General features: G+C 42.8%; 3 protein-coding genes and 3 non-coding genes across 6 annotated transcripts; 5 read left to right on the top strand and 1 right to left on the bottom strand.

Annotated features, from left to right (window-relative positions):
- The first annotated feature begins 23 nt into the window (after window positions 1-23).
- LOC143142545 (large ribosomal subunit protein eL24) lies at window positions 24-4,069 on the top strand. Its single transcript, XM_076303498.1, has 6 exons — window positions 24-61; window positions 188-263; window positions 774-884; window positions 1,979-2,115; window positions 3,020-3,083; window positions 3,939-4,069. The coding sequence occupies exons 1-6, from the start codon at window positions 57-59 to the stop codon at window positions 4,017-4,019; spliced, it is 474 nt and encodes a 157-aa protein (XP_076159613.1). The 5' UTR covers window positions 24-56; the 3' UTR covers window positions 4,020-4,069.
- On the top strand, window positions 1,265-1,400 carry LOC143142736 (small nucleolar RNA SNORA17). Its single transcript, XR_012990976.1, has one exon. It is a non-coding gene; the product is annotated as a small nucleolar RNA SNORA17 (small nucleolar RNA).
- LOC143142737 (small nucleolar RNA SNORA17) lies at window positions 2,277-2,413 on the top strand. Its single transcript, XR_012990977.1, has one exon. It is a non-coding gene; the product is annotated as a small nucleolar RNA SNORA17 (small nucleolar RNA).
- LOC143142738 (small nucleolar RNA SNORA17) lies at window positions 3,704-3,840 on the top strand. The gene has a single exon (XR_012990978.1). It is a non-coding gene; the product is annotated as a small nucleolar RNA SNORA17 (small nucleolar RNA).
- Window positions 4,070-5,539: 1,470 nt separating the features above from the next.
- On the top strand, window positions 5,540-9,575 carry lig4 (ligase IV, DNA, ATP-dependent). Its single transcript, XM_076303497.1, has 2 exons — window positions 5,540-5,677; window positions 6,312-9,575. The coding sequence occupies exon 2, from the start codon at window positions 6,325-6,327 to the stop codon at window positions 9,043-9,045; it is 2,721 nt and encodes a 906-aa protein (XP_076159612.1). The 5' UTR covers window positions 5,540-5,677; window positions 6,312-6,324; the 3' UTR covers window positions 9,046-9,575.
- A 3,564-nt stretch (window positions 9,576-13,139) lies between these two features.
- rab21 (RAB21, member RAS oncogene family) lies at window positions 13,140-26,909 on the bottom strand. The gene is made up of 7 exons (XM_076303496.1): window positions 26,547-26,909; window positions 17,279-17,338; window positions 15,779-15,886; window positions 15,338-15,401; window positions 13,923-13,977; window positions 13,749-13,837; window positions 13,140-13,342 (listed from the first exon to the last, which is right to left on the bottom strand). Exons 1-7 carry the CDS (start codon window positions 26,688-26,690, stop codon window positions 13,200-13,202), a joined length of 663 nt encoding a protein of 220 aa, XP_076159611.1. The 5' UTR covers window positions 26,691-26,909; the 3' UTR covers window positions 13,140-13,199.
- Between the last annotated feature and the right edge of the window lie 1,037 nt (window positions 26,910-27,946).

Raw genomic sequence — 27,946 nt, 5'->3', positions numbered from 1 at the left:
GAATATAACGCGACTACCCATAATGCTTTCTTTCTTTCTCTCCCCGAGTCGCCGCCATGAAGTGAGTACATAGCTCCGTATCCATCAACATCGTATGTCTTACAGTTCGTTTCACATCAAATAATGGTCATCTGACTATTTTGTTCATTGAATATCTTATTAAGTATCCAATATTTTTTCAATACAGGGTCGAGCTCTGCAGCTTCAGTGGTTACAAGATCTACCCCGGTCATGGCCGACGGTATGCCAGGATTGACGGGAAGGTAAGCTAACTACAGCATTGCAACGTTACTAAATTTAAGTGTCGATTAATAATATCTACGGGACTGATTCATAATTGGGGTAATACATGCTCTGTCTGTGTGTAATGTCTCTGGTCTCACTTTAACTTTACTCAAGATAACTATGTTGGCTATTGGCTAAAGGTAGCTTCTATTGGCTAAATTCATCCGGCAGCTGCCATTTGGCGTTCTGTCTAGTCATTGAATTGAACAAAATCCTCAGAAATTAATGGCATTTGTCGTGCAGCAACTATTTTCTGCTAAGACTACATATCTAGTGATTTATGTATTTGTGCGTATAGGTCTCGGTTTGCTGGAAAAACAGGCTAGCTCTGCTATCGGCGTAATGTACTACTGTAGCTTAATTGGAATTCTCAGGTTCATTCAATTAATGTTCTACAAGGCAGTAGGCTATGTTTGGGGGACAACTGTTGGATAGCGGAGTCCATTGTATCAGGTATGTTTGTTGACATTGTTTGTTCATATTGTCAGGTTTTCCAGTTCCTGAATGCAAAGTGTGAATCTGCTTTCCTGGCCAAGAGGAACCCCAGGCAGATAAACTGGACTGTTCTGTACAGGCGTAAGCACAAGAAAGGCCAGTCTGTAAGTTCTGTCTTTTTGCTTCTTAAATGCCTTTTGTCACATTGTAAATTTCTGTCCAAAACATTGAGAAATACACACCTGGTTGAGGAGTGGACCAACGAATTAAAGGCTTAAACCAAAGAGAAGTGTTGCCGCACACTCAAACTTCCGATGCACAGTTATTGTATTTGACCAATGTTTTGGTGTTTCTTTACGGCTTTTGTTTTAGTCATTATCCTTAGTCTGATTGTAATATGTAAATGTTGAAAATGGGTCACCACTGAATGTTTACACAGCCACTTCCTACACACTACACCATGTTTAATGGGCACATTTTGTGAGGTCATCCTAAATACATGGGTGTGTGTGTGTACATGTATGTATCTTTTTCAATTGATTAAATTGCCCCTTGAGGCGTTGCAGTCCGACGTCTTTTGGTCGATACTGTGTCATAAGGGGCATATAGAAAAGGTCTATGATGTCTACACTTGGCACCTGTAATGCCATGGGTGCTTAGTTTGATCCATAGACGCAACAAGAAGTCATCTAAAGTTTTTAATAGGTAGTGAATTTGATTTTGTTTGACTGTTTGTTGTTATGACTCTGATAAAGGTGTATGTGAGAACTGAGACTTTGGTCAGATAAAATGTTGTGCGTTGGGAAGTTTTTGAGTGTGCGATGACCCTTTACATAAGTGAGAATCAATTTTTTTTCTATCAAAGTAGGTTGATTATAAAATGGTAATATTGTTGAAGATGAGCCATCAATGGATGTTAAACCTTTATCAGGGTTCTCATGCATAAAGCTATTGCTTTTGTAAACCGCGCAACTGTTGTCAGCCACACAGACATACTAAAGTGGCGCGTTGAGATGACGAATTGGCCTTCTAAACTGGCGGTTAAGGATGATCTAGCCAACTGTGCTCAAAGTGGGTGTGGCTGTGCTGTTTACAAAAGTAAAAAACTGCTTTATGATTAACATGTTAATGTTGTTAAAAATGAGTTGCTGGATGTTTCAATTGACATTAAGGGGGCCACAGCTACTTCCTGACACAAAGCAACACTGCTTGTTGTCGAGATGCTGTTATGAGACACGCTTGTCCTGTGTTTTTATAGGAAGATGTGGCGAAGAAGCGCACCCGTCGGGCAGTGAAGTTCCAGAGGGCCATCACCGGTGCCTCCCTGGCTGAAATCCTGGCCAAGAGGAATCAGAAGCCTGAAGTTCGCAAGGCCCAGAGGGAACAGGCAATTAGGTGAGCGCTCACATGGGGCTGAAGTCCATGACAGGATTCAAATAGTCTTTTTTGCTCCGGAAGGTTCCTAACTGAGTGAAACCAACTGACGGCTCTCAACTCAATTGTGTGCCGAGTCCCTCTGAGCATGTAGAGATGTATACAAGTGATTGAATGGTCGAATTGCCCCTTGAGGCGTTGCAGTCCGACGTCACTTGGTCGATACTGTGTCATAAGGGGCATAGAGAAAAGCTCTATGATGTCTACACTTTGTACCCATAATGCCATGGGTGCTTAGTTTGATCAGAGACGCAACAAGAAATCTACAATTTAAGTATTTTTGGGGGGGGCAAGTATCCAACTGTAGGGGGATGGCACTGTTCAGTTTAAGAGTGTACAATGTACTGTGGCATCCCTCCTGCCCACACCAACTTCCTGGCACCCTATTTGAGACCAAGACAGGTTTTTACATCAGGTTCCTGACCTCTAGCATCCAGATAGGCTGAGGTTTGAATAACGTTTTTCCTACTGTTTAACCTCCGCTAGCAGCTTTATGCCTATACAGTGGCATGTAAACCTCATCAGAGTTTTTGTGATAGGCTGTAGCCTACTCTCACTTGTTGCTTTATTGGGATGGGCAACACATTTTAGTATATTGATATACATTTGTTTTGACAAGGAAAGACAACAGATGGTTACAGAAAACTGAATGATAAGTACATTTTAATGCTCCAAAGCGGCAGTGCAAAACTTTGGCAAAGCATTTGCGCACTCATTAATTTATTCCTCGAGGGATTTCTTTCTGTGGAGCCAGGAAGTGTTGAAATGCTGTAATTTGACAAGGTGTGTTAACCCTGTGTATAAATCTAGTAAAATCTGTCAAATTCCGTATCTGGTATTTTAATGTCTTGGTTTTGTCTCACAGAGCTGCCAAGGAGGCCAAGAAGGCCAAGCAGGCAACAAAGAAGCCTTCAACTGCAAGTGCAAAGGTAGATTATAACTGTGGATTTATATGCATCTGTGTTTAATTGTTTTTACTTGTACTGGAGTTCAATTGCAATTTGAATTTGGTACCATGTACATTCTAGTGGCAGATGACTAAACATGATTGTCTTAATCTTGGCGCTCGCTTTTAATCATGCTACCTAAGTTCATGCTACCTAAGTTTCCCATTGCCAACCAACTAAGCTAACAGGTTAGCAACTATGGTTTTGGGAAACGCACTCCAGAGTGGTACTATTAGTTGTTAGTTCACTGTTAGTTATAAAGACTGTCATCAGAGCATTCAAATAAAGAGGCCGCTCTAAAGCAAATGCACTAGATGGTGATGTGTTTGGATGAGAGGAATGTCTTGAGCACATGGCTGTGGTGTTCAGTTTTGTATTCATGTTGGCAGTGTGAGCATCTCGATCTTCGGGGTTGTGGTGTTTGTACAGCTTTTGTTTCTACCGGCATATTCAGAGTGGCCTGCCATAAAGCAAAACTTTATTCACTGTCTTAACTGATGGTGAGGGCCTGTAGGATTGTAACATTGTGTATATATAATATTGTGTGTGTGTATACATACGCATGCATGCTCAAGTGATTGAATGCCTTTTTGATTGATCAAATTGCCCCTTGAGGCGTTGCAGTCCGACGTCTCTTGGTCGATACTGTGTCATAAGGGGCATAGAGAAAAGCTCTATGATGTCTACACTTCGTACCCATAATGCCATGGGTGCTTAGTTTGATTAGAGACGCAACAAGAATTATAGAATTTATGTTTTAGTGTGTGGGCAATTTGATTTTTCTTTGTCTGATTTTAATTCCAATTGTCTGTGTCTTTGTCCCTTTCCTCTTCCTAGGCCCCCACCAAGGCTGCACCCAAGCAGAAGATTGCCAAACCAATGAAAATCAATGCTCCTCGCGTTGGAGGAAAGCGCTAAGCTGATTATTTGGTCTTCTGTTTATTAATAAAATACTCAAATTAACAGTTCTTTGTCTCAGATTTCTAATGTGCAAAGGTGATCCTGTTACCCAAATTAAATGCAAAACGTTACTTGAGGGGTGTTCTACGAAGCAAGCTCCACATGCTTAGGCTTTCTTTTTTTTTTGAACGGGCTTCAAGAACCCTACACTCACTCTGTGGAGTAATTGGTATTGCTACGGTGGTTATCCGCTTTCTTTGAACCTAGCCTTTCTGCCTCAAACTCTATACCCGTTCCATAAAGGGGATGGTGTTCGAACCACAAGGCCAATTATGAACATGTAGAGGTTTAACACCACCCAATTACGAAACCAGAACATGAGAAATACTGTGCTCATTGTGTTATACTAATATACGCACGCAGTTAAATTGTTCATGGAGTACTCAAGGGAGTAATCTTATGCATCACATGCATGTCATTTGAAACCTACAAGACTTGGACTATCAGTTCTAATTGCTAGTTGCTGTGATGAATGGTTTGTGAGTGGGTAAAAGCTGCATTTGGCCTGAAACAACCTTTGAGTGAAGACCCCTCACAGCCTTTTCTGCCCCCTGTGAGTGTGTGAGGCCCTGGAGAAGATGTGTTTTCAACCCAAAGTTAAGATGGCACACTGCAATTTTCCTTCCCTCTAGATGGGCACTGGATTTTTTTTTTTGGACACTTAATTTGCTGCTACCCAAGGAAGTGTAAAAGAGAAATGATCTGTAGAGATGATCAGACTGTCTTGATTTTGTGGGGATAGTCACTGCATTCATTTCTTTGTGTAGGTTCTCCAAACTATAACAAATGCAGAAAGACTCGACTCATGAATAAAATGCATTGAACGAGATTTGGTTTTGGTAACTCTACCATTAATTGCCCTTCCTAGGCTTAAGTTATTTTATCTTACCTAAGTGACCTTTCTGTGATCAACTATCAAAGCAAACCCTTTTTCTGAAGCATATGCTCTCCTGTTCTCATCAGCACAGTCAGCTGTTTGAATGTTGGACATATGTTGTGATTATCAACAGTTATCAACTTATCAACTGTATCTCTACAGTATATTTTATTCACTGTAGAATGCTTGCCGATATCGATAGACTGATCAGTGATCAATATATGTGTGCTAAACTATGAGTACGTGCACCCCCCCCCACACACACACACATTTCAAGCATTGTTTGGTATGTTTTTTACAATATGGGAATACTATGAAAAAAGGGAGAATCTAGTAAAAGTTGCAAAAACGAGTTTACTCAAAGTAGTCTTCTGAATGTATCTAAGACAGTATCAAATATTAAGGCTGATTTGTTATTTGTGAGAGAAACTCGGCTTGCATCAGCTAGGATTTAGTACCCCTCCTTTTTGCCACTAAACTTTGGTGTTCCAAAGATATTCCCACCTCAGCCCAGAAGATGGCGGCAATGCTCCTGGATTGCAAGTTGACAAGCAAATCAACCCAACGAAAGAGGAAGAAATACAGTGGTGGACATGAGCGAACATGTCTTCAGAGAATGTCTAATGCCCGTAGACGGGCTCTGATGTCTTACTGTTTTTTAGACTGATCAGCAAATTGAAATGACCTAGCCTGCTTTTCAAAGGAATCTGTCAAAGCCCTGACCACTACGCAGGACTGGGTGAGATACTTTTGTCACGCGTGAGCAACAAATCTGTCTCATCTTATTTTCGGATGTGTATTTAGCCGTTTGTTTTGGTAACATCAATGAATTGTATACTCTTTGCTTTCGCCATTATCAAGTTAGCAAAGATATGTCCAAACAATGCATTTTGAACGTTTTAAAAGATGTCCCCTCTTCGTGTTTATGCCATTGCCCATGCTCATCTATTGAAGTCATTTGTGGGGTGTATTTTGTGCCGAGCAAAGACGGGGCAAATGATACATTAAGTTGTCAGGTTAGCAACCATTTTGAATTAATGTGTAGTAATATAAAGTAAAAGGGGATGGCATAGGGGGTCGACAACATGGAGACTTCCGTGTTTATTTTCGCACCTGTTCCAAAAATCTTCTGCCATGAATTTTCTCTTGATTGATTTGCTCTATAAAACAGTTGAAAATGGTGAAAAGATCTCCTTGTGGGACTTTTCCGTTTGCATGAGCAGCAGCTGTTGGCGAACTAAACTAACTATAGGCCTACTTTATTGAATACAATAGCATTACTTAATTCTAGTATTTTTCTTATTCATTAATGGTTTACTGGTGTTTAATCTCTTCTATTAACATACAACTACCTTTATTGGGTATCCTTGCAGGTAGTATCCAAATATGGAAGAGAACTCAAGTCCAGTGGATTCTGTGGCGGGCCATGTCCCATTCATTCACCTGTGTTCTACTCTTGAAAAGATCCAGAGAGCAAGAACACGACCAGACAAAGTAAAATTTTTGCAGGACTTCATGGATTCATGGAGAAAATTCCACGCTGCCCTTCATAAAGCAAAAGATGAGACTGGTGACTCATTCTACCCTGCTATGCGGCTCATTGTCCCTTCTTTTGAACGGGAGAGGATGGCTTACGGAATCAAGGAGAATATGTTGGCAAAGCTCTACATCGACGTTTTGGGTCTTCCACAGAATGGGCCAGAGGCAAAAAAACTTCTCAACTACCGTGCTCCGACAACTTCCCAGGAAGAGAGTGGGGATTTTGCGGGCATGGCATACTTTGTCTTAAAGAAACGCTGTGATAGCGAGGGGGAACTAACAATAAAGCAAGTGAATGACTTTCTGGATTCTGTCGCAATACACAATGCCAAAAAGCAGAAAGACCAGGTGAAGAAGAACCTCCTCCATCTGATCACCCAGAGTTCTGCTTTGGAGCAGAAGTGGCTGATCCGTATGATCTTGAAAGACATGAAGCTTGGGGTCAGCAAGGAAACGGTGCTTCAGGCCTTCCATAGAGATGGCCCCGAGCTCTACAATGTAACCACTGACTTGAACAAGGTGTGTAAGCAGCTCCATGACCCAACGGTGTCCTTGAGTGAGGTCTCTATTGGACTCTTCTCTGCCTTTAAGCCAATGCTGGCAGCTGTTACCAACATCAAGCAGGTGGAAAAACAGATTGCAGGCAAAATGCTCTTCATTGAGACGAAGCTTGATGGAGAACGCATCCAGCTGCACAAAGATGGAGACGTTTATAAATATTACACACGAAACTCCTTTGAGTACTCTCAACAGTTTGGTACTTCACCACTTGAGGGCTCCCTCACACCTTTCATTCACAATGTTTTTAAGCCTCATGTAGTGCAGTGTATCCTGGATGGTGAGATGATGGCCTACAACCCAACAACTGAGACAATGACGCAAAAAGGTAGCAAATTTGACATCAAGAGGTTAATGGAGGACTCCGAGTTACAAACTTGCTTCTGTGTCTTTGACATCCTACTCCTCAATGACCAGAAATTTGCAAATGAGCCATTGAAAAAGCGTCAAGAGATTCTTCCGACCGTTGTTACACCGGTGAAAGGTCGGATCCAGCTAGTCTCCAGAGTCGAGGCCAGAACCACACAGGAGGTAGTTAATGCACTCAACGAAGCCATTGACAATCGTGAAGAAGGCATCATGGTCAAAGACCCTTTGTCGATCTACAAACCAGACAAGCGGGGGGAGGGATGGCTGAAAATCAAGCCGGAGTATGTAGATGGCCTGATGGATGAGCTGGACTTGTTAATAGTCGGTGGTTACTGGGGTAAAGGCAGACGAGGAGGAATGATGTCCCATTTCCTGTGTGCTGTAGCAGAAACACCCCCTGCAGGTGAGAAGCCATCAGTCTTCCATACTCTGTGCCGGATTGGCTCTGGCTACACTATGAAGGAGCTGTATGACCTTGGTCTGAAGTTGGCAAAACATTGGAAGGTGTACCGAAAAAGTGATCCACCAGCAGCCATCTTGTGTGCCACTGAGAAACCTGAGGTGTACATTGAACCGAGCAAGTCTGTTATCATTCAAGTCAAAGCAGCAGAGATTGTGAGCAGCGATATGTACAAGACTAACTGTACACTTCGCTTCCCTCGTATTGAGAAGATCCGGGAAGATAAGGAGTGGCACCAATGCATGACTTTGGATGAGCTGAGTCAATATCGATGTAAAGCTTCAGGAAAACTGGCCTCCAGGCACTTTCATATTCAGGAAGGACAACCTGATGCAAAAAAACGAAAGAAGATTGTTCCCAAGCCCAAGAAGCAGGTAGGCATTATTGACCATTTTAGATCTCAGGACTTGTCAGCCATTTCGAAAGAAACTGACATGTTTGAAGATGTAGAGTTTTGTGTGATTAATGGGACTGAGGAACACTCCAAGGCCGAGCTGGAGAGGGGTGTGGCGCGTTGTGGTGGAATCATTGTGCAAAATCCAGGGAAGGACACATACTGCATTATTGCAGGGGTGGAGAACATGCGGGTAAAGAACCTCATCTCTTCTGACCAGCATGATGTTGTCTGGGCCAGTTGGCTTCTAGAATGTCTGGACCAGAAACAGGTGGTGCCATGGCAACCAAGGCACATGATTCACATGTCCCCATCCACGCGGGAGCACTTTGCTCAGGAGTATGACGCTTATGGTGACAGCTACTTTGTGGACACAGATACACAGCAACTAAGGGAGGTGTTTAGCAGGATCTCCACCTCAAACCTACAAGAACTTAGTGTAGGTGATGTGCAAGAGAAGTATGGCTGGGAAGATTTACCAACCAGTATGTTTAGGCCTTTTACAGCCTACATTGATCGCTGCACTGACATTAAAGATCCTAAGAGTGTTATCATTGGATCTTGCTTGGATACATGTGCACTTGAGTTCCGATTCCATGGGGGCACTGTGGAGCAGAAGCTTCTAGAAGGTGTGTCTCATGTCATTGTTGCCGAAGAGACAAGAATACTGGAATTTAGAGTGCTTCGAAGACTGTTTAAAAAGAAGTTTAAGATTGTTGAACAGACATGGGTGACGGACTCCATCAAAGCGGGACACCTGCAGAATGACAATGACTACCTGAAATGAGATTAAGACTTTTTTTATAATTGTTACACTGGATTAGGTACAGGGGTGTATAAATCTTTAATAATTCGTTCATTAATATTTCTTACATATGATTATTCACGTCAATTGAGAAACTATTTCAATAACTTTGTAGTGTCATAAAGTGTCAAATAATTCAGGTTATGAACACACATAGTGGGGTGTAAAAGTGTTCATATGTAAAAACACCTATTTGCCCAATGAGTGTTATCATTGTGAACATTTATACCTGTATTCTGATATTTTTCTGCTAAGATTACAAATAAATGAAAATGATGATGAAAAGCTCAAATATATTATTTGCATGAGTATTGAACCCTGAGTTGAATACCTTGAGTTCCAGATGACAAATTATTCACGGAGGTGAATTACACAGAGATGCCATTATTGATTATAATTAGGTGTTACCAACTAATAGTTAAAGGAACAGAAGAAAGACTAAAACTGGTACACATGATGGCAAGGAAAGGCAAGGCAAGTTTATTAAGATAATAAAGAACACAAGGTATTTATTTCATGCCAATATATCTTGAGATTTTATATAAAACCAAGAAAAAAGGCTCACGGCATTGTATAAGCAGCATCAGATTATTTTATATGTACTTTCACGTTTATTTTTATTCACACTTGCATCACATCACATGTGATAAACAGCAATTTAACTCAGTTTAATAACAAATATTTCACACATCCATCAACTGTGTGATTAAAGGCACAGTTACATCTTCCTACAGCACATTAGTGTGGAGAAAATGCACCATTGATATACTTGTGTTGTGTTTTTAAAGGGGAACACAGCGCCATCAGGTGGAGAACTACTCTATGATGTAAAATTACTTGATTCCTCAGACTGTCTTTATAGTATACAACAAAACACCTGTCCAGCTGAACTCAAGTCATTCAATGCAATACTGTTAGTTTGGTGGAGCAGTGATCTGTTTTTAAAAGGTTAATGTTTTATGTTCCATTTCGTATAAGAGAGGGAGGCTGAATGCTGATATACTGCTGTGCTGTCACTTTGTAAACTGAAAGCACAGATCAATGAATCTGATGGTCCTGTACAGATCCTCTTTGTGTTATATAGCATACACCCACAATCTTCATGAAACCGATACGATATTAGGCAACAGTGCCCAATCAAAATAAAGCTTATTCCTCTGTGGAAGTGTGTGTTACACTATACACCTCTAGCTGTCTTATCCATGCAAATCCCACTGAAAGTGCTGCAGTGTCTGTCTGTGGGTTGTTTGAATAAGGTTAGTCAGCACACACTGCATGCAAAGTGTGCTCAGCAGGAGGCTGCATTAGCATTCACCTCACTGCAGACAGACAGTGTGGGAGAGCACGAGCCTCATGAGGCCCTTCTCCTTCTCTTGCCGAGCGCTGGCTGACACAGACCCCCCAAGCTTGTGGGTGGGAGACGTTGTCTGGGACAGCTTCTTATGGGGGGGTCTCCCTGGACTTGCCAAGGGCTGCACAGCAGGGGGCTCACGGCTGAAGTCTTCATTTCAAGAAAAGGGATCATGTCAAAAGGGTGGATATATTTATAGGGTCATTTGTTTTATGCTATTCAAAAATGCATTTAATTGAAATGACCTGAGTGAACAGACAGTGGTTTTCTGTCTTTAATTTTCCTGTGTGAGATCAATAAATAAAGATCAGTTAATAGCATTTTTTTCACCGTAGGTATATCAGCCCTTGAGCCCCTCTCTCATATATTTATGTAAACGCCAACCCACCTGTGACCCTTCTTTACCCCCTCTTTCTCTTCCAGGAGCATGTGAAGGATGAGTGCCCCCCTGGCTGTAGCTCTTCTGCTAAGATTGCAGAGAATCATCAGAACATACCTTTACACAGTGTCATATTGTCCGTGCTGAAGGACACTTCAGCAACAAATCTGGGTGAGTGCGCACTACAGCTTTGCTGCATGGATAGAAGCAATACAGGATCATAAGGTTGACAGGCAACACCAAGATGAGGATGATGATTTGACTGGGACGTGCCTAGCCCCGAATGTGTGGGTGATTTCCCCATCTCCGTCACTCTGCCCTAAACCCCTTTTTGGATGTCATTTAATGACAGAGATTTTGTGCAATCCTTCAACATGGCAACATATCCAACAATCTTTCTCACTCTACCCCCAACCTTTTCCAAATGCACACACACATACACACTGAGTTGAGGAAACTACTAATTGTAGCGCCAATTCCAGAGGGCTAGTGGGAGCTATTCATGGCCTTAAGTAGCCTGTGATTGGATAATCTGCTGAGAAGAGACCACATTTCTTTCATCCTAAAAGGATCTTTTCACATACCAGCCTCTCAGGCTGTGGGGACACACGAGCCGACTCTCAAAGCATCATGTATTTTTTAAAAGGCAAACATCTTGGAGTTTACACAAGAACCACTGGGGTTTCTTATCACCCTAAAGAGCACTTAACTTATTACAAATTATGTTAACACCTCAGAGGAACTTAATAAATTCAAAGAGACAGCCTTAGGTACATCTAAGCATTATTTTCCTTCCTTTTTTTCCGTGATAAAATCGCTGTAGCCTTCTTGACTTAAGTGAATATTGTGTAGACCAGGAACTATCATTTTTCTAAATCAACCATGGAATAATACAACCAGTGGAGTCCCTGTAATAAGATTTGTCTGAAACATGAATATCTCAGCAGCATAGCCATAATAGTCGACCTCTTGATGTGCTTTATAGGTCAGCCTAGAAAGACCAAAGTTTAGTGATAAATTAAATGCGCCCAAAAGGGACTATTCAGAATAACTAGAGCACACATTGTAAGTCACTGTAAATATAAGACCTATTCAAATAAACATACAAGTTTTGCAAGTTATCGACTACTGATATCTGCAGCTGGCTCTACATGGAAATATAATGTTATCTGATGCATGGAAGTTTACTTCACAGGCTTTAGTGATTATGTTTCGGTTTGTATTCTGTTTTTAAATAATGACAATGCCTTTCACACCTAAGCATTATAAATTGTTATAATTGTTCTATTACAAAAAAGAAAACACTTGACACTAGCAGTTAAAAAATTACAATTACAAAAAGTGTGCTTTCACCCACAATTGTTATTTTTTTTTATCATTAACAAGACTAATGTACATTTTTCTACACCTGTGTAATGTTTTCCCAAAGCTTGTAAAAGCAGATAAAATATTCAATATGTATTGTACAAGTCTTTTTTTTCCTCCGTTGTTGTTGTCATGGTAATTTTACATACACATTCTGGCAAACAAGGGGTTTCAGTATAACATAAGCATAGATGGATCAGTGCAAATCACCCACAAGAAGCCGTAATTCACCCCGAAAGAAAAGAAATTAAAAGACAAAAAGAAGAGAAGAAAGTAGAGACTGAAGAAGAAGAATCTGTAGAGCTCACTGAAGACCACAAGTACATAGTTCTCAGACATGAAGAACAGGTACATAAGTTATTAAATAATAAAGATCTTTTTTTTGTTGTTGTGGTAGTTTTAAAAGTAAAACCAATGAAGCCTTGTACACAAAATCAATCCAACATGCATGACATTTACCCTTGCTAAAGTAAGAAAGCCTCATAGAAACTGAATGGTGTTTCTGCGTATATGAACTGTATGTAGATATATGCATTTAATTGTGTGCATGTGTGTTTGTAAAGAATGACAAAGGTCTTTCTGTTAGGAGTGCACCAATTTTACTCCGCCTGCTCTTTCACAAAAGTGGCATACATCCTCTCTCGCTCTCTCACTCTCATCTCATTCACTCATTCGTTCTCTCTTTTCCTGATAACCGTTTCACTTGCTTTCTCTTCTCTTTCTTCTTCCTTGTGTTTGTCACTTATACAGTCTGTAGCGTACTGTGTGTGTGTGTGTGTCTGTGTCTGTGTGTGGATGGGGCTGAAGATGCTGAAGCTTGGGTGTTTTCTCCAGGTGTGTGTTTCTTGGGTGCTGGGTGAGGCTGGGCCTCACCGACAGCTGCAGTCTTCATGGTAAGGGGCAACTGGGGTGGGGGAGAGGGGAATAAATCAGTCCTGGGGCTGTTTTTTTTTTTTTTGTTTGGGGGGGGGGGGGGGGGGGGGTAGTGGGGAGGTAGGGGTAGGGGGGCAAGATGGGAGAGGGGGCATGGGACACTTGGCGTTAGCCAGATGAGCAGCAACCTCCCGCAGGCGTGGCCGCCTGTGGCTCGTCGTCGACAATCTGGACGCCTCTCCGCGCGTTCCCCGACTGACTTGCGCCGTTCCCCTTGGCCCGCTCCTCTGCTTGGGCCATGTCCATCATTCCTGACACACACACACACACACACACACACACACACACACACACACATTGGAATGGAGATCTCCACTGAACAATAGTGACTACTGTTCAACTGAATTTCAACTGTTGCTTGTCACAGGGTGACCAGATTAAGAGCGAGTGTACATCTAAACATTGTATGACTGGCAGAAAAATGAGGAACTTCAAGAAGATTTGTAGTAACGTCAAAGCCCAGACTTCTACTACTGAGACATTGCTGACACAACCATCTGCCTTTGGCAAGCATTAGCAGGCATTTGCACCTCGTTGACTCAAAAGCAAATTCAAATTAAGTATTAGTATAGTATTATATTAAAAACAGTAGTGTGAGTGAGAGAGAGCAGACTGAATATGAGGACTAGAGACAAAATATAAACTGGGAGTGCTTACTTTTACAAAGGTCGAGAAAGAGTTCTTCAATGCCTTTATTTAACTTGGCTGATGAATGATAGTGTTTGGCTCCAACTGACTCTGCATACCTACAGAAAACAATCGTCAGATCATCAGAACAAGCCCACAGCACACACACACACGGTCTGAAACATGAGGAGTCATTTAACCTACCCTTCTGCTTCTTCCAAGGACACGTGCCTCTCTTTTTCCAGGTCTGTTTTGTTACCTACAGAGTGAAAGGGGGCAAAGGAGAGAGAGAGAGAGAGAGAGAGATCGACAGAGGAAGAGAGTAAAAAAGGAGGAGAGAGTGTAAGGAAGGGTGGAGGAGAAGGAAGGAAATTGAGCGTGGGAGTGCATATGAGAGAGAGAGAAGAGACTCAGCACTTGAGAATATCATCATGTCAATATCAGCTGCCAAAAACAGATTTGTAGATATTATATGAGGTGTATGCAGCAAAATGACCAGGCAACCTGAGGGACAAAAAAGGACCACCATTCAATTCCACTCAGTTATCCAATATCAAATGACCTTTAAGTTACTGCATCAACCATTTTTGCCTACTCGTACTTACATATCCACTACAACTAGTAAAATGGTATAGATGTGGTTTAAACTGCATTGAACCAAACAGCAACCAAACTGTGTTGATTAAATCCCCCTAATCATCATGATGCTAGCAGAAACATCTGTACCTCCACACACACACACACACACACAGCTTCAAAAAATGTTACTACAGCTACTTATAAAAAATAAAAGCATGACCAGCCAGACATCATGATGTACCATGCAGAAAGGTCTCGTGAAATAAACTCTGAAAAGATCAAAGATGATACCACTCTGCTCAATGGTTCCCATTCATGGAAAAATACCCATACCTCGTTATAACCAGAGACTTTACAACAGTGCTTTGCTGTTAAGATAAGTGTAGAGCTAACCATTTCAAAAGGGCACAAAACTCAACAGCTGTTAGGCCAAGGGCAGATTCACTTCACAGTCAGTTGAATCTTGTCAGCTTGCTTTATAAAGATGAAACTACACTGATAATGGATGCGACCGGATCAGACTCTCAGACCAATGCTTGAGTTGTATAGAAACACTGAAGTGGTCTGGACCCATCCCCTGAGGTCAGACGTGCAGATATATGAAATGAAATACTGTGAACTCACACACATATTTGCATATGTTGTCACACAGTGTGTGTGTGTACATGCATATGTGCATGGTATACACACATACACTCTGTTCTGTGACGACATATGCAAATAAGTGTGTGAGTTCATTCACCAGTCTCTTGTCACATGAGAACAAGCAGTGAGATGTTTTTCAAATCAATTGAGAGCTTATGGGTGCGGGCTCATGTGACTGACACACACACACACACACACACACACACACACACACACACACACACAGGGGACTCAGGACACAGGCCCAAGGTCTCTGAGAGCACACCACTACTGATGGATTGAGCAGAGAGGGTTTATCAGGCAAACGCTTCTCCTGCGGGCTCTTTGGCCTGCGTCTACTTCAACATGAGGTGGACGGTGGAATGATGGGACAGGACTTTTGTGCAATTACTCACCGACTATACATAAACAAATTTCATTCCCCAACATTTTCCTTAATTCTTTCACCCAATTCTTCACCTATGAAAAGAAAACATGGAATAAACTTACAAAGTCAATTGCACATGTTATATGATGGGAGCATTTCAGCAGCAGCATTTCACAATGTTTGATAGTCATAGTAGAAGTAAAAAATATAGTTCAATGAACAATAATCGTGCCTTGTATTCTCTGAATTACCGGTACCTTTTATTTGAACAATTTTAATAAATAGACTAAAAATAACCACAAACTAAATAAATGCATTGTATGTATGCACCTATGTATGTATGTATGTATGTATGCATGCATGTATGCATGCATGTATGTATGTACATATGTATATATGCGTACACATGCATATATGGCAGTCCTTTTGTTTTTTTTATTGATTTGAAAGCAAAGCTCCCAGTGCTCACCTTCTGGAAAGAGTCCTCGTCTGTGATGTCATATACTAATATGGCCCCATTGGAGTCTCTATAGTAGATGGGTCCTAGTGCGTGAAACCTCTCCTGACCAGCTGTGTCCTGGGAGAACAAGGGGAGAGAGAGGAGTAATGAGAGCTGGAGAAATAGAACCGCAGGGGGACAACAAAAAATGAAAGAATAAAGTGAGCAAACGAGAGAAGAGTTTGGGAAATAGGGGAAAGAGCAATATAGAGAAGAGGACAACAGGGGGGCAGAAGTGAGGAGAAAAATGAGAATAGAGAGATAGAGAGATAGAGATAAAGAGAGGGAGAAAGAGAAGGAAAGAAAGTGTGAAACAGAGAGAGAGAGAAGGAAAGAGTAAAACAGAGCGAGAGAGAGAGAGAGAGAGAGTAATATGAAAGGGGAAGAGAGTGTGTGAAAGAGCTGAAGTGGTTGAATGTGCACGAGTGTTGGTGAGACACTGATTAACAGGTCAAGCAGGGGCCGGAGTGCAGAGGTCAGCACCACAGTTATGCAACCGAAGCTCGCACGAGTCTGACAGGAGCGCATGGGAGGACATCACGTGACCCTGGGTGCGCCCTTGGCTGTCTTGTCACATGACCCCAGTCACTGCTGACAGACAATGAGCGCTTCCTGGCCCAGAGAACAGTAGTTCTCATCATAACAAACATGCTGGATGCAACAGGATCAGTCTCAGATAACAGTCTCTGGGAACACAGTTTAGGCTGTCTGTCTGTGGCTCATTTCATGAAATGAAGCTGGCTGGACCAGCGATGGGGGGGGGGTCAGTGTGTGTGAGTGTATGAGATTGATATTGAGAGTGTGTGTGTGTGTGTGTGTGTGTACTTGCAAAAGAATGGGAGTGTATGAAACACTGAGGGATAGTGTGTATGGTGAGTAGTGTGCATAGCAAGAGAAGGGGCCAGGGTGCAGGCTGGAGCCATATGTTCCTGTGGATGGGCAGGCCAGCAGCCTAGAGGCAACACTGCCCTCTCTCCCACCCAACTCCTCTTCCAACTCTTCTTGCATGCTCGCTCTCTCTCTATTTCTCTCTTTCTCTCTCTCTCTCTATTTCTCTCTCTCTATATATTTCTCTTTCTCTCTCTCTCTCTCTCTCTCTCTCTCTCTCTCTCTCTGCAGTGATTGACACTTGGGTCTCTAGTCCAGTATGTAATAAGCCATTTTTTTTAAGACTTAAGTCCGCTGTAATCAGAGATTAGTATGCCTGATATGTTATTACCTGATATGTTATGAACTATTGGAGGGGAAGGAGGGGGGCTTACACATAAGACAGTCACATGAGGCTAACCCACACCAGGAGAGTATGTCAGTGCCAAAGGCAATGACCAGAGAGAGGGAGAGGGAGAGAGGGAGCGAAAGAGGGAGGAAGAGAGGGAAACAGAGAAAAAGGAAAGACAGAGACAGAAAGGACGGAGGGATGTTGTCGGGGCATGACATGATGGTGCCTGACATGACGGCAGAGGGCCTTACCCAGATTGCGAGATTGACTCTCTTCCCTGTGATGTTGAGTTTCTTTGTGAGAAAGGACGCCTGGAGAAAGAAATAAAAGAGAAGGAGAAAACACGATTATTTACCACATATGGCCCCATATAGCTCAGAACTGCCCAGCCCATCAGAACCCACAAGCAGGGACTGACCTAAAACAAAGAGCAAAACTGGCCAGCAATACAGCAACGTTCACAGCTGAGCTGAGTAGACACTATCCACACGATGACACCATATGCACTACACACCTTTCACTACTCTGACTGTTTTTGATTTGTCCTCGTCTGGGTGTCACTGCGCACTTGGCAAGGATTCTGGCCCAGCAGACTAACCCCCAACCTCAGGGTAACGTGAGCCCGTCTTCTCTCTCTCTCACACACACACACACACAAAAGTGGAAGAGAGAGGCACACACAAGCATCTGTGTTTGTTTGTCCTCTTCATCTTTCTCTTGGTCTTCTTTTCTCTCTCTCCCTCGCTCTCATTTTCACTTTCTCTTCCCGACTTTGGGGAGCTGCCACGTCACTCTCTTTCACTCTCACTTTCCTCTTCTCTATCTCTCACTCCCAACACAAAAGAGGCCGAGCGTTTTCCGTTTGCCGACATCATCTGTCTGGAGATCTAATACTCGTCAGAGCGGAGGTGCAGTGGTTCCGATTTGCTTTCCTCTTTTTCAAAAGAGCACTCAGAATTAATGGGACTGCAGGCGAGACAGAAGCACTGACGTCTAGAACCGATCACTGCGTCTGCCCTCTCTGGTTCTACTTGCGTCAGCTGGAACCTTTTGCCATTTCCACCAAGCGGAGCTCTCTGGTTCATAATGCCAAAAGTATTTCCAAATCAATGAAACAGAATTATGAACAGACCATATTGGACGCAGGGGTTTTGTGAAGGGAAGTCAGCCCCTATTAGAAGATTTAGAAGTTTATCATCTTGAATACAGAGTATGAATATCATCTATATTGTATTTTTATGTTGCCTATATTATAATACCTATATATTGTGCATTGTCTATATGTTGTAGATTGTATTGTCTACTGCTGTGACATCTTGGACCAGAGCCAAACCTTGAGTCTCCTAACCAAAGATTCTAGAGCGCTCCGTTCTAAGATCTACACATACAAACACAGAGTGCTTGACGGGCTACTGGAGCATATGGGGCATATGACCTGGGGCATATGACCTATTATGTCCACAGGACAAATACATGAAATACAGGGAAAAAAAGCTTTCAGTCCAGTCACCACCTTTAACACACACACACACACACACACACACGTCTACTGCTGACGCCTAAGCTGGCATTAGTATTAAGCCACCATAAGGACTCCATACTGCGCTGGCCAGGAGTCCATGTGTACGTGCAACAGCTCATAAATAGCCAGTCAAGAACACACACACACACTGGGCTGTTCACCTTCGGTGCTTGGGAAAGGAGCTTGGAATGGCGGACCTGGCTATGAGCTAGGTTTATATAGAATGAGACTACCACCTGGCTATGAGCTAGGTTTATATAGAATGAGACTACCACCTGAGGTGCAAATTCACATGGAACGTGACTACAAGTCATAGTCTATATGCATCTAGGTTTAGGCAAATGTAGTGAAGTCCCATGGTTTGGGAGGACTGGCATCTATAGGGCCTATTTACCACCTGGCTCCTGACATGGTCTTCGAAATCACATTTGCATTTACCAGGCCAGGAAACCGTTCTCCATTTGGTTATAATGTGAACACAGGCTCTCCGTCTGTGAATATGATGACACCCCAGAAATATGTCTGCCGCTTCTCGGTGTGAGCATGCAGTGTGGTTTGCGCGGTCTGGTATGAGGCTAGTGTGTGAATGAGTAGCTGGAGAGGTATGCAACTGCACACAAGACTCGCTACCAGAACAGCAAAACAAGGACACTCGGTTGGTCCACAGAAGTAGAAGTAGGACATGGGACATTGGGTCCGGCCTCCTCCCTCTGGCCCGCACGTGTCTCCTCTTCCTCTTTTCACAGTGATCCTCTCTGAAGTCCTCAGCATCACACTGCACAGTCATAACAGGTCCTAAGAAGATTGTGTTTTTTATTTTCCATGTGATGCAGTTTCTCTTCTTCCTTGACTTTTCTCTTGGTCTCTTTGTACGTGTTTGAATGTAAGGGGATGTTTACGTTGTCCCTCTCCTTACCAGAGGGTCACGGGACGCAATATCTGTCTTTTCTCATCATCGAAGAAGCCAGAGGAATCTTGGTCTTCTGTGTGTGTGTGTGAGCATAGAGAGAGCGCAGTGCAAGTGTGTGAGGCAAGGAGCATGCATGAGTGTTTGCCTCTGTGTGTGAGGTAAAGTGTGCATGTGCAGAGCTCCCAGAGCGCTGAGAGAGAGGGGGGGGGCGGTAAGGCCAGGCTGTCAGTTTGATGGCTTCATCTGCCATCAGCTCATCATTCACACACTCTCTGAGGATAGTCAGCAGTGTGTGTGCATGTGTGTGTGTTTGGGTATGATTGAAAAATCAAGCTCCCAAACAGCTGACTGCAAGCAAAGGAACACATCTCTGAATCAAGTGCTGCAGCTACAAACACAACCACACATGTCCATAAACATGATTAGGTTGAGTCGACTCAGACAGCTCTGGGCCTGAGCTGAGGCCTGCTTACACACACTCTTAGTCTTTCTCTTGCAGTCTCTCACGTTCTCGAACAGTCTCTGGCAGACTGCCACAGGCTGAGCCTCTGCTCTCTTGTGTCTCTCCCCCTCCTCTCTTCCAGAGGCAGTAGTTATGGGTCAGTCCAGGTGAGCCACTCAACCACCCCACCCTCCAACCCCCGTCTGCTCCACTGAGTGGCTGCTCCTCTTGCTGAGAGAACCAGTCATATTCAACGCCACTTCAGCAAGAAATCTTCAATATCAGATTTGTGTCAATAGCAATCTTGACACGGTTTATACTGACCATATGAGCCATTCAAGGTTTATCTACGAGACCATTTTTTTATCACTTCAGAGAGAATCACTCTCTGAGCTTTTAAGAGCAGTGTCCATAAAACAGTCCCTACCCTCTGAGGCATAACTCACTTGGAGTCAGTTAGCTAGCTAGTGTTTAAGCTAATTTTTCTAAGTGTTCTAGCTGTTTCACACTAGCTTTGAGTGGGCTCAAAATAGCAGTTCTGATGGAGGAGCTGTGATCTCACCCCGCTCGTCACGGCAGCTGCCGCCACCTGGGAGACCTGGCCGAGCCGTTAATTACATTCACCGAGACCCCCCCCCCCCACACACACACACACACACACACACACACCGGCACCCACACACACATCGACACCCACACACACACACACACACACAGTCTGACGTGAAGGTCTGACGTGAATCGTGATGTTTACTTAGATCTTCAGACAGACCAATCCAGGCCACATTCGGCACAAAGTCAGCACAGCTCCTCACCAAGATCTGGGCCCAACCCATTCCACTGTATCAGCAGCTGTTAGCCTGTATGCCTTATTCCTGCCTTGGCTTCTTCCTGGTGTGTGGCTGGCTGCTATGAGAGAGCCAGGATTAAGAGTAGCTTGCTCTGCTCTGCTCGGCCCGGGTCTGTGAATGCAATCTCACATCAGCGTGGCAAATAAGTCCCAGATGTCTCTTCTCCGCTGCTCTAACAAGCAACAGTCAACTAACATCGCAGAGCAATACGCCTCTGCATATCCCACAACAGAAGGCAATTACTGTCCACAGAAAAAAAAAAACTTAAACATAACAACTTATTTAATAACCGGTCCCTTGGCTCCTGGGTGGATATACTCCCATTGTGCCATGTTCCAGATAACTTGTAACAATGGTGACACATTCTAGGAACACGACAAGCAGGAGGCTGTTATGGAGAGACTCAGACGAAACACGTACTTGAGAAATTGGTGCTAAACTCATAACTGAGGGAAAATGGATGGGCTTTTTCAAGGAAATGAGTTGAATACAAATGTAATGCTTTAATGACGATAATGATGCAAAGCTGTGATTCTCCCTCAAATCACAGAGAGAGAGTGGCCAACATAAATCTAAAAATGAGCAAAAACAGTCTGGAAAATGTGTGTGTGTGTGTGTGTGTGTGTAACCAGCACAAAGGAAAACATGACAGATTAAGGCGAGATTAAGATTCAGAAGTGATTTGGGATGTTTGACATTCCAAATTCCACTGTGTGAAATGTTTAGATTATTTACACCAGAAGTTAAACAGTATTCACGTGCACAAAGATTAACAGCTAATATTCTAAAGTGAGGCCCTGCCATTCTCTGTTATTGATTGTGTTCTTCACAAGCACACACAACAAAATCAAGCCCCTCCACAGCAGCTGCCAGAAGTAAGAGATCACATGACATACAAGAGCGACGCAACCTGACAGAATCATATCCATAACGCAGCGGTCTCAAAGTTCAGTTCCGTTTCCACAAGAATCATCCTGGAACATCAACAACACACTATAAGCTATTCAGAAGAAATCTCATGTGAGTAGCAAATCTGGTCCTAACTGGAAATCATTTGATATGACTGGACGTGCTTGGGCTGTTCCACCAACACATGATCATGTCGTTAGTAGCTATTATTAACCCCAGTTAGAAAGAAGACGTGGGTGGGGCTAGAATGAGACTAGTGTGGAGGTGGCAGTCCACAGGAAGAAAAAATGAGTAGAAGTTCTTAATGAAGTCATATCTAGAATTCCGCAGGTGGAGATGGTGATGACAGCATGGTGATGACAGCATTCGGCAAACATGCCCCCCCTTCTTCCAGCTCCCTGTCACAGAGGGGATGGGCTGTTTGGGTTAAGAGCTAACTGTCACAAGAGAGAGAAAAAAAAGGAGATGGCAACACTCCCAAAACAAGACGTCATTCCATTCAGATTGGCCACAATGCTAACAACTACAACCACTGCTAAACGTTTCATTTAGCTGGATGAATGTATTGCGAAAAATGCCAGCAGAGCCAAGCTTAATGCTGGCTCACCTCTGTGTGCTGGGTCACTGATTCATCAGGCTAACCCAGGTGGATGGAAGCAACCTCCTGCTGTGAGGAGGGAAGTCATGCTTTGTGATGATCAGTCGTCCTAACGGTAATTCTGAGCAAACAGGCCAACCAGGGGAAAAAATAGGAAAGGCCAACACAAATCACCACATAGGCCTTCTCTAAATAATATGACAGTGTGCACTGTGCAATAATAAATTACACACACACACACACACACACACACACACACACACAGATAATACACACAAAGCAGCAGCCTCAGCACCTACTGAGTGACGAAATTGAAACTGAACATTACAACACCTGGAAATGTTCTTCAATGCTTTATGATTGGTTCACTTAAAATGCATAGTATGCAGTGTGGCAAACTGGGCCTTTACCACAGCATTGTAACGCTAAGACCATCACCAGTGAGGGCCTTCCTAATCACAACAATGCCTTTATTGTTATTTGAGCTTGTTTGTGTTCTGGCAATTTGGTTTTGGCTTTATCCACCAACATTCTAAATTCCGGTATGGAACACTGACATCATCAGGGGAAGAAGCGACTGGCAGTGCAGCCTGAGTCACCGTCTTGTGCACTATGGGTAGTAGAGAGTTTTACAGAGTAAACCTGCATAAGGACTGCTTAACATTAAGCTCAAATAAGAGACTATAAGCCTGAGCTGACATCGAAACACAGGCCACAGAGCACGTTATATGGTGCAACAATACAACTGAAAGCGCTTCCAGTGTTTCTCAAAAGACTGGCCGCCTAACCCTCTCGGTCACCAAGGTAGTTGCACAATTACTTTTTTGGAAACAGGCCCACACACTTGGTCGGTAATTTGCTGTTAGTAAATCAGTGTCCTTGTTGAGACAGGTTTGCCATCCGGAGCATGATACATTACAGAGTTCAATCTGACTGAGATAAGGCACTGCCTGCAAACCTCAGTGGCAGCAGACATGAACATGATTTGACGTTACCACGAATAACCATTTTCTTCCTGTCTAAAAAGGCATGACTGGGTCCCCCCGCCCCCCTCATGCCTGCCCAGCCAGCTTCCTCTCGGCATTTGGAGAAGCTTGCATGCAATTACAGGAAAAAGCAGACCACTCTCACACCTCGCAATCAGACATGACGGTTTAAAAAAAAAAAAAAAATTGCACCATGCCACTACATAAAAACCAAAAGCCAGAGTCAGGTGTGGCTGAGAAAATTGGAGAGACTCACTAGTCTAATTCAATCAAAGTACTCCCTGGTCTAAAGCAAACAATGGCAGTTTATATTTGCCCACGTGAGACAATGGAGCCTTTTTCTGCACAATGTTTACTCGCCGGCCCTCAGGGTTAACTTGCCATGAGTTCTGGAGGTGAGAAAGTCACTCAAGGGCATCCTGGAATGCTACCAGTCCAAGCGATTTGACTCCTGCCATGTATGTGTGTGTGTGTGTGTGTGTGTGTGTGTGTCATACAGTGTACCTTCTATGAAATCCTCAACAGAATAGCCTACCCTAAAACAGGCTTGAGCAAATCCAATTCAACACAGACAAGTTTTTACCACTAACAAATATGCCTGATTTACTTCATTAGCCACCATATTCTCAGGATCTGTGTAATAAAGTGACTCTATAAAGGCAGGTTTAGTCTGAACCTTAAACAACATCCAGTGCTCCCTCTCGATCAATAAAGCATCAAATCAATCAATAAACCACTGTAATATAAGTACAAAAGAGGTCTAATTATTCTCAACACCAGTCTATTTTAGACCCAAGCACTGTTCTGATGTCAGTGATGCAGAACCTGCGTTGAATATTCTCAAGTTCATGAGAACCTGTTCTAAGTTGCAACAGTATGCTACCACATGAACCACCATCATGCAAGGGAACAATATGAGGTCAAGTTAACGGAGGTTTGGGCAACAGTGAGTTTCATGCACCCTTCCCACCTGTACACAGCCCAGAAATGCCCTACTGGGAATTTCCGGGTTTAAAACGAAAACGATACAACCTGTAGCCTACATGTCAAAAGGGAGTTTCAAGACGTCATTGGAAAAAAGGGGGGTGGGTGGGCACACTGTCTCAAACCACTCAGATGATCTCGCAGTGGCATTAGGCCCATTTCTCATTCTGATTGAGAAACCTCTGTGGCTCCTCCCAGATGAAGAAATGAAACTTGTGTGGCCTTGCAGCGTGGCTGGCAGACCATGAAATATGAATGAAAATCACGTTGGTGCGACTGGGTCATGTTACAATATGTTCGGTCTGAGAAGTACTTTTACTACAGCGCAGTTTCAATGGAAATTGTGACAGGACACTAGGGCTGCAACTGACGTTTATTTTGATGGTCGATTAATCTATCAATTATCTAATCGTGTAGTTGTTACATCGATAAAATGGTTGAAAATACAGAAAGAATGCTGATGTGTATAATTCCTCATCGGCATATAGTTAGTCTATAATCCCTAATGACGTATAAGAGTAATAGAAGTAGTAGAAAGACCTAAATACATATTTTTACAGCTTCTCTTAAGAGCTTTTTGTACATTAAAGAACACCTACAGTGGTAACATACAAATCTGGTGTGCATAGTATTTAATTTCACCTCATTTCACAAACTTGATAAATATCAGGCCTATTTCACAATAGCACTAGTACACTACATTCACAAGAATACCACACTAAATGCACAATACATACATGATACACAATACATCTATAGGCTAGTTTGTTACCTGACAAAACTGCATGCTAAAAAAACGTGTGTACATTCACAGACATCAGTCGGTAAGACTGGAAGAAACCATGGAGTACATCAAGAGATCTCTCAGACCATGTCTTGATTGGGATAAATTGACCTACATTAACACTACTTGGGTTAGACTATACTACAAAACAATGCACCACCGACAGACAAAAAGACTACCAAGGAAAAAACATAGGCCCAAATATCTTTACTACAGCCCAAGATACACTCCCGCTCACAGTACTGAGAGACCCGATAGTCTGATCTCTAGGCCTGGACGTTACAATTCTGCAACTAGCCCATTTCACAAGATGGGGCCGCTGTGTAAATCAACTTCCTGTGGAACAGCACTGTCCCATAGACAGCAAAAGAAAAGTCCACAGGAAAGACAAAAGCAGGAAGACATTTTACCCTGCCAATTAAGGCATCATTAACATCAACGAGGCCGGACACCTGGACACTGTGAAATAGGCTTATTATCTTATTTTGCACTTTCTGAACCATTTTGGAGCAGAGATTATCCCTTTGACTTGAATAGTCCTCTTGATTTGCTTGCGAGACAAAATTGTTTGTCCTGCCTGACTGTAAGAAAACAAACCTTTGGGAATGATTGTGCAACTGCTCCTGGGAACCTGAGATGACAAGCTGGTCTCGCGCGGTGGCTAGTCTCCTCTACAAAGTCTCTAGTCTTCACATCAGGCAGAGGCCAGAAACTTGACCTTCCATTCCTTCAAATGCTGTGTCATAGTACCATACGGTCCACGGTCCACGCTCCACCAATGAGAACAGGAGCCAGGCTTCCTGGTTTTGTTGTGATTTCTCCATATGAATTGAAGTTAGGCCATTTGGATATCGGTTAGACAACATACATTAAATGACTCACTATTTCCACAGCTTGTATCTTTAAACCAGGTAACCAGATATACCTGGGAAAATATGGGCTGATTGTGGAGGTAAAGAAACTGATTTGGCAAACCAGGTTAGCATACTAGCTAGACAGACTTGATATGCCTGACAGTCTCGACATCTGACCAGGCAGTGACTACAACAGCTAGCTAGCTAACGAGCTAACGTTAAATGAGATGAGTACGTGAAGGGGTAACGTTAACGTTATTTCACAAACAGTTGTCAACCAAGATATGTTGTGATGACACCAATAGACTGGTGACTGGTGCTGCTTAACAGATAGCAGCAATAACTCAGTTTCAACACCAGACAAACAATGGGTTTGCTGATGAATACTGAGTGGTTATGTGACTAGCTTCTAAACTGAAAATGCGACACAAGACAGGCGACGAGTTAGAAGGTAAACAATATTTTCAAGTCAATGATCAGCTACCGTTAGCAAGCTACAACCAGAACGTGAACCGTGACACACTTGAAAATAATTGCTCAAACATTATCCAAGGTAGCTGGCTGCTGTTTGGACTTCAAACACTTCCAGTTAGCACCATAATGCATGGTTAGTAAAAGCCAAGTAATACAAAAGCAGATGGAAAGAGGTTCGCCAGTAAACCTAGCTAACGTTACGTACCTGGAGAGTGGTGATGTGTTTGTCGTTGAATTTATTTTCACAATATCGTAATACGAGTGACGTCTTGCCAACACAACCCTCTCCTAACAAAACCACCTTGAAAGAATATGTTTTATTATTTCCTCCCGCTCCGCCAGCCGCCATGGTGAAGAAATCCTTCAGTAAGTAACCAAATTAGCCCAATGTAAGCGCCTTGGTCCAGTCACATTAGAGACAGTTGGGGGTATATTATTAGAGAGTAAAAATGTGGACACTGTTCCCCTCGTTAGAAGAAAAAAACGACGGTCTTTCACACTGAACCTGATTGACTTCCTCCACCCTCTCTGTAACCTAGCCTCTCGCACTCGCACCCTGTCTAATGGCGTCTCCTTCCTCTACGTCATGGACCGGGGATCATATGATGAGCAAGGCAGGCAGTCACTCTTCAATGCTGTCTAACGTGCAGCTGAGAGGCTGTGCCTAGAAATAATAGACAAGAAAAAAGGTTGCAGTGGTTTGTCATTTTAGGCCAAATGACAAAATCTCTGTTTCAAGTAATAGCACTGCAAATCAGAAAAATCAAACCAATGTGTGGCTGTTGAAACAACTTCACAGTTATGGGTTTTAAAATAGAATGTGGTAGGCTACATTTGTGAATGTATCAAATCGAAGGGATACTTTACATCTATGCGTTATGTTTTGTCATTTAACACAGACAATTTATTGTCAATAATGGACTATTTACACTTATATTAGGCCAATTCCTTATGTTCATAATTGTTATCATGCACTTATCACTTATAACAACAATATTGTATAAAGAAAAGACACAATGAAATCAGTATTTCAAACCATAGGCTACCTACCATCCTGTGATCACCACCACATGACCCCAAAGCGTGAACATATGCATACATGAGTTGCACAAGGGGGCATAGTTGAAGACTATGTTTCTGTATGTGAAGATACTATGGTGCATATGATACATTTATTCTATAACTATTCTATTCTATTAACTGCTCCATTTTTCTGACCCCATGCTGCGCGTGCACCCAACCTAGGCTCTGAATGTTTACCAACATTGAATCTATTACCAGCAAAGAAAAGTTCTGAAAGCGTTTGTAATGCCACACACAGAGAATGGGTTTTGAGTAGGCATTACCTCAGTAGTGTAGTCTAGTTAGCTGTAGTGGGTGTAGTGTGATAGTTAGCTGTAGTGGGTATACTGTGATCAACCCCAAATCATATCCTTGCCTATTTTAAGTGGGTATGCTGAGATGGTGATGCTTTGTAAGTGGGTATAGTCCTGTTTATCACGTAGACTACACCACTGCATTACCTGATTGTTAACCTCTTCATTTACTATTAATAAAGCCATATGATAACCAGGTGAACCCAAGTTCAACTTCATTAGTAAGGCA

Source organism: Alosa pseudoharengus, unplaced genomic scaffold, assembly GCF_046254945.1.
Source record: "Alosa pseudoharengus isolate Yale_2024_CS ecotype anadromous, Long Island Sound unplaced genomic scaffold, YU_APseudo_1.1 YU_APseudo_1.1_scf_24, whole genome shotgun sequence".
NCBI lineage: Eukaryota > Metazoa > Chordata > Actinopteri > Clupeiformes > Clupeidae > Alosa > Alosa pseudoharengus.
This window is presented reverse-complemented; position numbering and strand designations above follow the sequence as displayed.